A 12,629-nucleotide genomic window follows, 5' to 3' on the forward strand; every position below is an offset into this window, starting at 1 on the left:
TCATACACACCCTAACTGGGCAGGACCAGCCAAAGAACACTTAGCCCAGAGACCCCCTTTTTTTTCTGGGACCCGGCGCTTCCGCCTCCGGGGCGGAGACTCCTCCCCCTCACTGTCCCAATCGTATTCCCCAGAAGAGAAGCCGGAAAACGCTCCGCCCGCTCAGACCGGGATAAGCGAGAGCCTGGTTCCTCCTTGTAACCCGTCTCTTGAGCCCCCGAAATCGCCAGGGCGGCGGCCGGCCACAGCAGCACCAAGGGCTGCGAGCACCAACCTGGGCCCAACTCCAGCCGGGCGCTGGGGGCGCGGGTGAAGCTTCAGCACCACGGACAGCGCCCCCCCGCTCGCGGAGCGCTTGAGAGCTCTGGGCGAGGCAGCGAGCTATGCCCACAGCATGGCCGGGCGCTGCGGCCCCATGGCGCTGCTTCTCAGCTTTGGCCTCCTCGGGCTGTGCCCAGGTAAGGACGGGCACTGGCCAGGTCCGCCTACCCCAGCCAGTGGCTCAGGATTCGCCGCTCTCTGTTTCGCCCCGACCAGGCCGGAAGATGGGATGGAGGGATCCCTCAGGGATAGGGGAGCCTGTTAGAGATTAGCGGAGAGATCCCAGGGGACTGGAGGGAGCGCCTAGGCACCGAACTGGGGGGAGTAGATATATAAAGGAGTAAGTGATGCAAAGGAGAGATGGAAACCTGGGCAGTGGCTTTGGGACATGTGTGGGCACAGAGAAGAAGGAGGGAGAAGAGCTCCCCAGGCTTTCTGGAGTGGCAGGAGGGCAGACTCTGACCACAGCTGAGTTGCCATTTGGCTTCTTGTGAAACACTGTCTCAAGAAATCTGCCTGGTCCAGTGCTCCTCCCTTGGCTAGTCATCATTTTCTCTCCCCTGCTTTGAGCTCCCAAGTCTGACCACCCCCCAGGGGAAGGGAGAAAACTGACTTCTTGGCCCTCTTGTAGGGTGGGACAGGAGACCTTGAAGAGACAGAGCTCTGCCAGGCTGAGGGCCAGGAAGCAGTGATCGGAAGGGTGGGGGTATGTGCAAGTGCAGAGTTGCAGATGGGGATAGTGTGTGGAGGGGCAGGTACAAAGGGAAGGTACAACTGAATGGCTTTCCACAGTCCCGAGCCATCTCATGGAGGCTGGGCTTCTGTGTGTGTGTGGAACTTGGGGTAGATAAAATGCCCTGACTCAGAGCTCGGGCAACTCAAATAGCCTGCTTAAACCCAACGCTTTTTTTAGGGGCGGGGGGTTGTGGCCACAATCACATGTGGTAGCAAAAAATGTTACCTGCATATATAGAGGGGCACTGGGGAGAAAAGGTGTCAGGTGGGACACTAGTAACTGTTCCTGCTTTTTTTTTTTTTTTTTTTTATCTGCTGGAGGAATTCACAGAAGCAGAAATCTCAAGCCTTTGAATCCACCCTCTGAGGTCTTAGAGGAAGAGTAGGTCTCTGCTAATTCTTACAGAGTGGGTTCTTAGTCTGGAGGTATCTCCATGGGCTCTGTCTGGGCTCCTTGGTCAGTGATCTCAGAGAGGGGCTTCTCTATGAGGATCTTGGTCTAGGGCTCCATGGGTACCGTTAGGTATGGAAGAGTGGGAAGTTATAGCCTCTTGGTTGAGCCTGGGTTGTTCTGCTTGCCTGGATAGAGTGAGATCCTGGGTGGACCCTGCCTGCCTACTTACTTACCTCCTGCCCTCTCCTGCCCAGGGGCCAGGGGTACAGATACCGAAGAGCGGCTGGTGGAGCATCTCCTGGACCCTTCTCGCTACAACAAGCTCATCCGTCCCGCTACCAATGGCTCTGAGCTGGTGACGGTACAGCTCATGGTATCATTGGCCCAACTTATCAGTGTGGTGAGTGGGGGCCCCAATCTCTGCCCAGGTACTAAAGTCAGCATAGTTGCAATTTGTGCATGTTTGTGCTGACTCCTCTGGAGTTCCCAAGGCTTGGGAAGGTACAGGAGGGACATAGGGGGCAGTGAGTTCACAGGCTAGGGGCCTGCTCAGCAGCTTCTCTTCTCCATAGCATGAGCGGGAGCAGATCATGACCACCAATGTCTGGCTGACCCAGGTTAGTGTTCCTTCCACCCACAGCCCTGGCCTACCTTTTCTTCCTTCTTTGTTGCATGTGCTTTTGAGGTCAAGGACAGGGACAAGAGGGACCACATCTTGTTTGAGGAAGCTTTCACTCCCCACAGTGACTTCTCTGCCCTTTCAGCCTCCCCAAGAGCAGCAGAAAGGTATAGACTTTGCAATCTTAAATAACTGGATTTAAATCCTGGTTCTGCCACTTCCCAGCTCCGTGCCTTTGAACATGTTAAACTCTCCAAGACTCATCTTCTCATTTTTAAATGTAGATTCTAATATCTTGGCTTAGCTATGCAAATTAACTTAGAAAATAGAGAAGCCACTGTGGGGAGGAGCTGGCTTTTGGAAGCTTCCTCAAGCCAGATGTGGCCCCTCGATCTCAAGCCCCTCCCAGAGCAGAAAGTGGTGCTGCTTCTCTCTCTCCCTCCCCAGGAGTGGGAGGATTATCGCCTCACCTGGAAGCCTGAAGAGTTTGACAACATGAAGAAAGTTCGGCTCCCATCTAAGCACATCTGGCTCCCAGATGTGGTCCTGTACAACAAGTAGGTGACCCTGGGGCAATGAGGAGTCTGGGGGAAACCATGGAAGTGTTCAGGGAGGGGAGGAAAAGTAAGTAAGAGAAATTAGCACATGCTGGGGAGGGGAAGGGACTTTTCATGGACAGATACGCAGACAGTCACTATTCAGACAGGCAGCTAGAGCCACGGCCAGCCTCCTCCCGTGAATTAGGACTCCTAGCATTTGCAGCTGTGGCAGTATAAGGGGGTACAAACAAGGATTGACAGGCCCCAGTGTTTAAAGTGGTTCAAGAATAGGCTTTCCTGGAAGGCTAGGAGGGATCAAAGAACCTTAAGGTCTCAGTTTTCTCTTCCAAGTTCCATGCCCTCTCCTGCAATAATCCCTCTCACCTCCAAGATACAAAACTACCTTCCTCCACTGATGGGGCCACCCCTTGATCCCACCTGCTGGAGTACTCCTCCATGGCCTGGGGCTCCTCATTCTGGCCTCCTAGGCTTCCCCAATCTCTCCATCCTCATATGAAGCAACCAGCTTACATAATGCGTGAAGAGCAGCCCTCCCCCACCCTGTCTGCTCTCTTCTCCTGACCAGGACACCTCTTCTCCCCACCATCCCACTTCCATTCCCTTCTTGCTCAATCCAGTGCCACCTCCCTATACTCCTGAATGGTTACCAGTCCCCTCAGACCTGGGTCTCCCCATATCTCCCTCTGGCTTTCCTCTCCTCCCACCCGTGGCTAGGTTGATGCGTGGGGATGGGGGAACGCTCAGGCCAGGGCTGACTGTGCCCATCCCTTGGCAGTGCTGACGGCATGTACGAGGTGTCCTTCTATTCCAACGCTGTGGTCTCCTATGACGGTAGCATCTTCTGGCTGCCACCCGCCATCTATAAGAGCGCATGCAAGATCGAGGTAAAGCACTTCCCATTTGACCAGCAGAACTGCACCATGAAGTTCCGCTCCTGGACCTACGACCGCACCGAGATCGACCTGGTGCTCAAAAGTGACGTGGCCAGCCTGGACGACTTCACACCCAGCGGTGAGTGGGACATCGTGGCACTGCCGGGCCGGCGCAACGAGAACCCCGATGACTCCACCTACGTGGACATCACGTATGACTTCATCATCCGCCGCAAGCCGCTCTTCTACACCATCAACCTCATCATCCCCTGCGTGCTCATCACCTCACTGGCCATCCTGGTCTTCTACCTGCCGTCCGACTGCGGTGAGAAGATGACGCTGTGCATCTCCGTGCTGCTGGCGCTCACCGTTTTCCTGCTGCTCATCTCCAAGATCGTGCCGCCCACCTCCCTCGACGTGCCGCTGGTCGGCAAGTACCTCATGTTCACCATGGTGCTCGTCACCTTCTCCATCGTCACCAGCGTGTGCGTGCTCAACGTGCACCACCGCTCCCCCACCACGCACACCATGGCGCCCTGGGTCAAGGTCGTCTTCCTGGAGAAGCTGCCGGCGCTGCTCTTCATGCAGCAGCCACGCCACCACTGCGCCCGCCAGCGCCTGCGCCTGCGGCGGCGCCAGCGTGAGCGCGAGGGCGCAGAAGCCTCCTTCTTCTTCCGCGAAGTCCCCGGGGCCGACTCATGTACGTGCTTCGTCAATCGCGCGTCGGTCCAGGGCCTGGCCGGGGCCTTCGGGGCTGAGCCCCCGCAGGTGGCCGGCCCCGGGGGCCCGTGCGGCTGCGGCCTTCGGGAGGCGGTGGACGGCGTGCGCTTCATTGCGGACCACATGCGGAGTGAGGACGAGGACCAGAGTGTGAGTGCGGGCTGCGGGGACACAGGGGATGGGGAGTGGGGAGTGGGGAGGAGGGGGATAGGGCTTCAGGCTGTCAGGGCCCCAGTATCTGGACAGCAGCCACCTTCCTGCCTTAGACGCGAGCTCAGGACCCGGGAGGGCGAGTCAGGGCTGAGGCTGGGGGCCGGGGGGTGGGGGTGGGAACTTGGCTTGGATTCTCGGTTGGCTTCCGGGAGGCGGTGCTGCAGAAGTAGGAGTCCGTACAGGACGACCTTGCGGCTTCCGGAGGACTAGTATTTTGGGAAAAATGCCTCAGCTGGTGCCCTGTGAGTGTTGGGAGGGCGGCGGCATCGGGACTACAAGAGCAGTGACCCAGGGCTTGATTCGCAAGTTCTCGGGCTTGCAGTTCCCAGGACAAACGGAGATGAGTCCTTGGTGTGCCCCGCGGGGAGGAAATTGAGGGCAGTGGAAAGAGTGTATGTGTGTGTGGCGGGGGAGTTTAAGAGGTTCCACGAGACTACTCTGCACTGAGAGGACAGAGTCCCAAATCAGTATCCCGTTGCTGCTCTTCCAGGCCCCAGGGGACGGCCTGGTGAAATGTTTATGGAGGTGGGGCAGGTGGAGGCAAGGGCTCCTTGGACCCACCCGCGGCTTTTTGCAAACCCAACTCTTCCTGCAGAGGCTCCAGGAAAGGGGACTGCTTGAGCACTGGGCCTGGGGCCAGAGGGGAGTGTGTGATTTTTTGAGAGCCCCCCACTATAATAGCCCTGCCTTTTTCTGTGGTCAGTCACAGGATACCTGGGTGTTTCCAGGCCAAGGCTCAGTTATTGTCATGGAGACTGACCAGGTTTCCACTGGGAGGCTGCCATTCCAGCTTAGGGCCGGCTCTTGAGCTGTTTGTGGACTGGGGCTTAAAAGCCTGGTATTTCTGGCCTCCTGGAGGGCAGGAGATGGGACAGGGGCTTTGGCCAGGGAGTTCTTTACCATCCAGAGAGCGGAAGAGGCTTGGGGCCTGAGTCTGGAGGAGAGGGAAGTGGGGGCCCCGGAGCCCTAAGGCCAAGTCTGAGGTGTTGGGGTGCAGCCCACTCGTGCAGGGTGCATTTCGTGAGCTAGGTGCTGAGGCTGCAGTGACCTACTTGGATGGTTCACAGGCATTTCACAATCACATTTCCAAAACAGATCACGAGCTCTGCATCCCCCTCACTAGCTTGCTGTCCCCCAGTTTCCCCTATCTTTTAGTGAATATCATCACCACCCACTCAGTGGTCCATCCTCTTCTCACCAACTCCACCCTGCTTCCAGGCCACCATCAGCGCTTGCCTGGATCAGAGCAGGGTCTCCTAATAGACTCCCTGTTTTAGCTCCTGCGCTCCTCCAGCCAAATACACACAGTGTCTTCCCACCTCATCTTGCGCCTCCTCCCCTTTGCTTTTGTCCCTGACCTGTCTGCACCACTCAGAGCCTTTGCACATATGGGTCCCTCTGCCTGGGATGTTTCTCTCCTTTTCCTTAAAAAAAATTGACTATTCTTATTTTTTGCTCTACTATTTGAGAGTAAGTTGCAGACATCGTGGTCCTTTATCCCAAATACTTCAGTGTCTGTCTCCTAAGAACAGAGGCATGCCGCTGCATAACACTGGGTCAATGATCAAATTCAGCATCCCTACAATACCCTTATCTAATATGCAGTCCATAATCAAATTTTGCCAGTTGTCCCAGGATTGTGCTTCAGAGCATTTTCCCCTTACTTCCCTCCAGCTTCTCAAATTACATTTAGTTGTCACGTCTCTTTAGTTTCCATCATTCTGGAACAGTTCTTCAGCTTTGTCTTTTGTGGCATAAACAGTTTTGAAGGGTACAGGTGTTTGAATGTCCCTCAGTTGGGTTTGTTTGTTTCCCTCTCCAGCTAATTCCTGACAGAGCTGGCTGCTTCTCACTCATCACGTTGGAGCCTAAATGTCATCTTCTCTAAGAGGCCTTCCCAGACCACACTCTATAAAATTTCTTTTTCCCTCCATTTCTTTATCTCAGTCCTTTCATTCCGTAGAAGCACCTACCAGTGTGTAAAGAGTTTAGTCCTTGCCGTTTCTGTGTCTGTCTCCCTCAGTAGCATGTACATGGCAGGATATGTCTGTCTTGCTCTAGTTGTGTCTAGCCTAGCACAGTACCAGGTATACAGCAGGCACAGTTGTGACGTGAATGCGTGATTAGTCAGCTGCCGACTAAATGAAGGTGTGCAGGTGCCTCCTGCCACCTTTGAGCTAGCTGGGCTCCAGTGTAATGTGCATCTGAGGGCCCGGACTCAGGCCAGAGCAGAGCAGCTCTGAGAGACTGGTCCTTCATGTGGGCACTGCTGCGGCTGGCTCTCAACCCTTCAGAGCCGTTATCTTTCTGACTGATTTGTACACATCTGGGACTCAGTCCTTGCCCCCTGGGGCCTTCATGCCTGAAGGGGTGCTGTTGGATGGGGTTTCCTGTATAGTCATATAAAGAGCAAGGCCTGCCGAGGAAGCCAGTTATCTACTAATTCAACACGCCATTTACTGGACGCATTGTGTCCCAGATGCCAGGGTCACAAAGATGAACCAGACAGGGTCCCTGTGGTTCAGGAGTTCAGAGCTTAGTGGGGGGGGGGTGGGGGGGAGCCCTGCATATTGAAATGAAAATACAGCACAGCATTAGTACTGCCACGGGGCTGTGTACACAGTGCCGAGGAAACCCATTCTGATCAGGTCAGGGAAGCCTTCATAGAGGAGGTGACATTTGATTTGGGCTTTGAGAATGTGTAGCGAAAGGGAGGACAGGAATTCTAGACACAAAGAAAATCCAAAGACAGGAACTCGAGAGGACTCATTGAGGTTTGGTAAGTCTGAGTAATGGGGTGGGAGAGGATAGGAGACATATAGGTCCTGCTTGCTGTGGGTGGGACCTGACTCCAGACTTGGGAGTTTGGATAGGTCCTGAGGGCAGTGGGACCACTGCAAGCTTTTAAGTAGGCCAAATCAGAACCATGCCTTAGCTAGGTCAGTCTAGGGTCACTAAGGGAGAGAAGCCAGGGGTGTGTGTGGTGGGAACTGTATATACCCATTCCACTCCCACCCTGAATCATGTGACTGAAACCTGGGCCTCCTCCTCCATCCAGGTGAGTGAGGACTGGAAGTATGTCGCCATGGTGATTGATCGCCTGTTCCTCTGGATCTTTGTCTTCGTCTGTGTCTTTGGCACCATCGGCATGTTCCTGCAGCCTCTCTTCCAGAACTATACCACCACCACCTTCCTCCACCCAGACCACTCGGCTCCCAGCTCCAAGTGAGGCCTTCCTCAGCTCCATGCTCCTTCACCCCTTTCCTGTCTGTTGTACAAAAGTGTTGGGTGGAGAAGGGACAAGTGAGCTACCAGGAAGAGGGGCACTGCCCCGACAGATCCATCCATTTACTTCACCTGGAGCCCTCCCACGAACACGCCTCCACCCACACAGCCAGTTCCCACCTGGAGGCTGGACCAGTTGCATCATGTCCAGGCCACTCTCCTCCTCTTGTACCAAGCCAGGCAATAGTGGTGACGGTGGAAGATGAAGGCTAAGAAGTGGAGACGGACATTGGAGCCTTCCACCCTGAGGAAAATGTGATTGGGAGGAGCCAAGAAAGGGACAGATTCATCTGCTGCCTCCAAGTCATGGGAGGAGGGCAAGTTGGATTGCGAGAAGGACAGGGACTTGGACTCTCTGCTGGGCTGGCCTGACACAATAGGTAGTTCAGAAGGGAGGAGCAAGAGGAGAGAGGCCTGCATGGGACTTGGTGTCCACCCTGCTTGAGTGGACAGCAGCTGGGCTGGGTGCACCTCAGTGGGCAGAGGTTCCTGCACAGAGGGCTTAGCCAGGTGCCGAGGGCACAGGTTCCTGGGGCAGGCTTCCACCCCAACCTTGCTTCTAAGGGGCCCAGAGCCCAAGCCCCAGGCCCCCTCCTGGTCCAATGAAGAATTCTCTGTACCCCCTAGACTTTCCTTTCTTGCTCAGGCTCAGTGTGTGGTGGACACAGTTGGGTATTAGGAGGGCCTCTGAATGCTGAGCCTGGGTGACCTGCTTGGAGCCTGAGGTCCAAGGACTTCAACTGTGTGAGTAGTGCAGCTTCACAGAGATCACAGAGCTGGAAGAATCTTTCTCAGTTATTGGTTCTGCTGACATGAGCCATATTATGGATGAGGAAACACACCCAGAGGGGAAGACAACTTGCTTGGGTCTCTGACCTTCCACCTGCCCTGAAATCCATCTGGAGTGAGTGTCCTGCTCTTCTGCCCACTCTGAACTGACTGGTTGTTTGAAAGAAGTAAAGTAAGGATTTCAGCTTTAAGCAGACTCAGCCTTTTTGCCTGCAGCGGAGCCAGACTGGGCAGGAGGGAGCAGCTGTGGAGGTCTGCAGAGGCCAGCTGCACTGCTCCTCTTGTTACTTGTATTCGGGGTTCCATCCTTCCTGCTCTGGCTCCTCCACTTCCCTCTCCCAACCAAACCTGACCAGCTTTGAAGCAGAACTTTGGAAGGACAGGTGGACAGGCCTGCTATTGCCAGGGGCTCCCCAGAAAGCACAGCCTGACTGTCCATCCTGTGGGTCTCTGGAGGCTGTATGCTGACACGGCTCCCAGGGGCCAGCTGGAGGCCGCCTGGCTGGTTACGCCAACAGGCCTCCCAAGGGATCTCCTGCCCATCCCTTTCCCTCCCACTCACACTTGACTGGCTCTGATTTGTGGTTCCAGCCTGTGCTCAGTGTGGGGATGGCAGATGGCAGGTCATAGAGGGGTCAGTCTGCCAAGTGCACGCCAGGGGCCTGGCCCAACACAGGCCATTCTGTTCTCTGGAGCCCAGCTGGGCCTCCTGCTCTCCAAGCACAGTGGAGGTGGGGAGCTGGTGCTGATAGTGAGAGCAGACACACAGCAAACTCGAAGAACACTGGGTGGGATCGCGGAGTAGAGGATTTGAAGGAGGGCTCCATTGCATGGGCAAGGTCTTACCACCCTTAAGCACAGTTGGACACTCTGGGGAACCACAGTCTCTTTCACTCCCAGTCCTCTGTCCTTCCCTTGGTGCTGTCAGGGAAGCTCCCAGCCCACTTTCCATGTTGGGGCTGTCTTTGGAGAGAATGAGGTGCCCAGCTCAGCAGTGGGTGTGGCCGTGACACTGGAGAGGGAGGCAGAGAGACAGGGTTGAATCCTGGAGTGAGGCGGTCCAGGATGGCAGTGAGGACGTGAGTCGGGATTATCTCCATCAGATCTGGCAGGGCTACAGGCGAGCTAATAGCCATTCCTCTCTGAAAAGAGTCACGCCCAGGCCCTCCGCTCCTGATGATTGGCAGTGCAGGAGGGAGGCAGCTTCCTGGTAGCAGGTGTCTAGGACTGGAACAGCTGTGCCAAGTTAGTGAAAATAAAAAAGCAAACAAGACCTGGGCAGCCCCGGATGGAGTTTTCTGCAGAGGAAGGCTGTCTGCGTTGGGAGGGCAAGATGATTTCCCTCTCAGGGAATAGAGAAGGCTCTTTGGAGGGTTTGGGCGTTCGGGCCCGTGTCCTGCCCCCTCCCAACCACAGTTCTAGTTGGTGTTTACCAAGGGTCTGCGCTGAGCCAGTTTCTTCAGATGCCCTGTCTGTGGTCCTTACAACAATCCTGTAGGGAAGGGATCCCCGTTTTATAGAAGAGAAAATGGATCTCAGAGAAGCCAAGTGACACAGCTGGTGACCCCAAAGTCCATGCTTTTGCTGTGGTCTCCGAGGCAGGGAGGAAGAAAGCTTCTGGGGAGGGAAGCGAGGGACATCCAGGGTCTTCTCTGACGTCACTCCCAAAACCAGAGTGGACTGGGTTTCAGCTAGTCATCCCCTGCTTCTATGCAGATTGGGCTGGTCGCGGCACCTCTCACACCCCGACTGCTGCTGACCAGCCTCCCACTCGTGAACCTGACTGGACAGAGAACGGGGACCACCTTTTAATATTCATCCCAATAGGCCCAAGAGGCCAATGTGATTATCACGTGGTCCCTAAGGCACCGTAGGTCTAGGAATCATTAGGACACTTCACTCACTCACCCACCCTTGGTGCCCCCACATCCCTCACACTGGCCTTGGCCCCCTTTGTCTACACTCCTGGAATACTTGCACTGGTCTAGGCCAGCCCAGGCCAAACTCATCAGGAACTCAAGCTTCTTGTAAAGAAGGTTGTTTGCAAAGATGTCTTGTCGCTCTGTTGTTTGTGGGGACGAGGGGGAACCATCCCAGGCTGGGGTTGGCAAATAGGAGGAAAGCGAGAGTAGTGGTGAAATTGGACTCATGAGAGGTTAGATATTACAAGAATCTAAAGGAAAGGTGAGCAGTAACAGCCTGCTGTTGAATTATTGTGATTTGTTGACTCACAAGTCCGTCCGATGGCCTGAAGTAGACAGAGCCCAGCAGGGGAGAGGACCTGCCCCATGGAGGCAGGGATGGCCTGGACATCAAGGCTGCAGTCCACGTGGAGGCCAGACCTGGCCCCGGAACACTAGTTTGATGTGGGTCCAAATTCCGGCAACAGTATTAAATTGTGGCCCCACGGATGAAAGAAGAGTGAAGAGCAGCAGAAACGATAAGCTCAAGAAAATCCTCGTGTGCCCCACAGGGCAGTCCTGCCTCCCTGAGGAGGCGTGGTGGGCAGGGCAGTCTGGGCATTTGCGTTAGGTATCAAGGGAACTGGCCACTTCCTAAAAGACCCGGATTCTGTGTTCCCCTCTAGGCGGAACTACTTGCTGCCTGAGAAGAGAGGGCAAAAACACTGAGGCTCATGGGACATCATGGCAGAGACAATATTCAGTTCACCCAGCACTTTTTTCAGCAGACTATGAAAGACACCCACGCAGTTATGGGCCTGACTCCATGTGCCCCCAAACGTGCTGCCAGCTCTCCTGGCCTCAGTTGTTCCATCTATATGATGGGAGGATTCTAGATGAGGGGAGGCTTGATGTTGACTTACGGTAGCCTCATATTAGGTACTTTGTACTCACTGGTAAAATTTTTAAAAGGTCAAGGATAAATCTTATAGAAATTCTGTACTAAATTACATTGTGAAGAGTGGTGTGTTCTTTCAGGATGGAGAGGGATTCTGGGTAAAATTCAAGTGGCCTGTCCCCTTAAGACTGCGGCCAAGCCAGTCCTGGTCCAGGGAATATGCATATTTCTGCAGGCAAAGCAGCTGGCAGGTGGGGTAGAAAAACACCCCTCAGGGACAGCTAACTGAGAACCCAATGCCTTTGACTGGATTCCGACTCATAGGGACCATATAGGACAGAGAACTGCCCTATAGGGTTTCTAAAGCTGCAATCTTTACAGAAGCATACTGCTATATCTTTCTCCCTTGGAGCCGTTTGTGGGTTCCAACTGCCAACCTTTTGGTTAGCGGCTGAGCGCTAACCACTGCACCACCAGGGCTCCTTCAGGGAGACCTAGGTCTGTGAACGTACTTTGTGATGTCTCAAGGGATGTTTTCCTATTCTGGGCCTTGAAATCTTGCATACCAAGTCCCTGGGACAAGACATTTAATGGTGGGCTCTGATGGAGCTAGCAAAGTAGTTTCGGAGTGCCTGACACACCTCCCGCCCAGGACGGACGAGCTCACTGGCCCAGGGAAGCCCTTAGTGCAGGCTGAGGGTGCCCTCTCCATCCCCGAGTCAGTGCAGCTGGAGCTGTACCAGAACTCCCAGTCCTACAGGTTCCCCGTCTACCCCGTCTTCACCCCCAGTAACCAAGACTCGAGGCTTCCTAACAATTGTCTTCTTTTTTTATTCATGAGAGGAATGTATATTGTTAGTCACTGATATCAAGAGACACATAAAGCAGAATTATAAAACTGGACCGCAGCCATCATGGCACCCAAGTCTACACTTGGGCTCTTCCCTATGCTGCTCTTGGAGTCACTACCAAGACCCCAAAAACCAACAAAGACCCTTCCACGTGAATAAAGGAAATAGCTTCAAGCAGCGACAATTCTTACAAGTGATTATTCAAAGAATGCACAAGAGCCACAGTTCAGACCAATCAACTACAAAGATCGTTAAAAAAAAGAGGGGGGGAGGGCCTGCTTTTTAAAAACAAAGATTTGACAGAAGAGTGAGCAGAGCCCTTTGGGTGGATCTCTGCCTCCTCAGTGTGACTTGGGCGCAGTGGGTGGGGGGAACGTGGGGGTGCAGGGCCTGGCACAGGCTCACTTCCAGTGGACACGTAGGGTTCAGGGGTGCCTTGTTCTCTTCCTACAGCAGACACAGAATACTGGA

The 12,629-nt window shown here is 54.5% G+C and overlaps 1 protein-coding gene across 1 annotated transcript; it reads left to right on the plus strand.

Moving 5' to 3' along the window:
- Positions 1-394: 394 nt before the first annotated feature.
- On the plus strand, positions 395-10,686 carry CHRNB2 (cholinergic receptor nicotinic beta 2 subunit). The gene is made up of 6 exons (XM_049876016.1): positions 395-458; positions 1,705-1,850; positions 2,023-2,067; positions 2,517-2,626; positions 3,405-4,371; positions 7,493-10,686. Exons 1-6 carry the CDS (start codon positions 395-397, stop codon positions 7,661-7,663), a joined length of 1,503 nt encoding a protein of 500 aa, XP_049731973.1. The 3' UTR covers positions 7,664-10,686.
- Positions 10,687-12,629: the final 1,943 nt, after the last annotated feature.

This window comes from Elephas maximus, chromosome 3 (genome assembly GCF_024166365.1).
Source record: "Elephas maximus indicus isolate mEleMax1 chromosome 3, mEleMax1 primary haplotype, whole genome shotgun sequence".
Classification (NCBI taxonomy): domain Eukaryota; kingdom Metazoa; phylum Chordata; class Mammalia; order Proboscidea; family Elephantidae; genus Elephas; species Elephas maximus.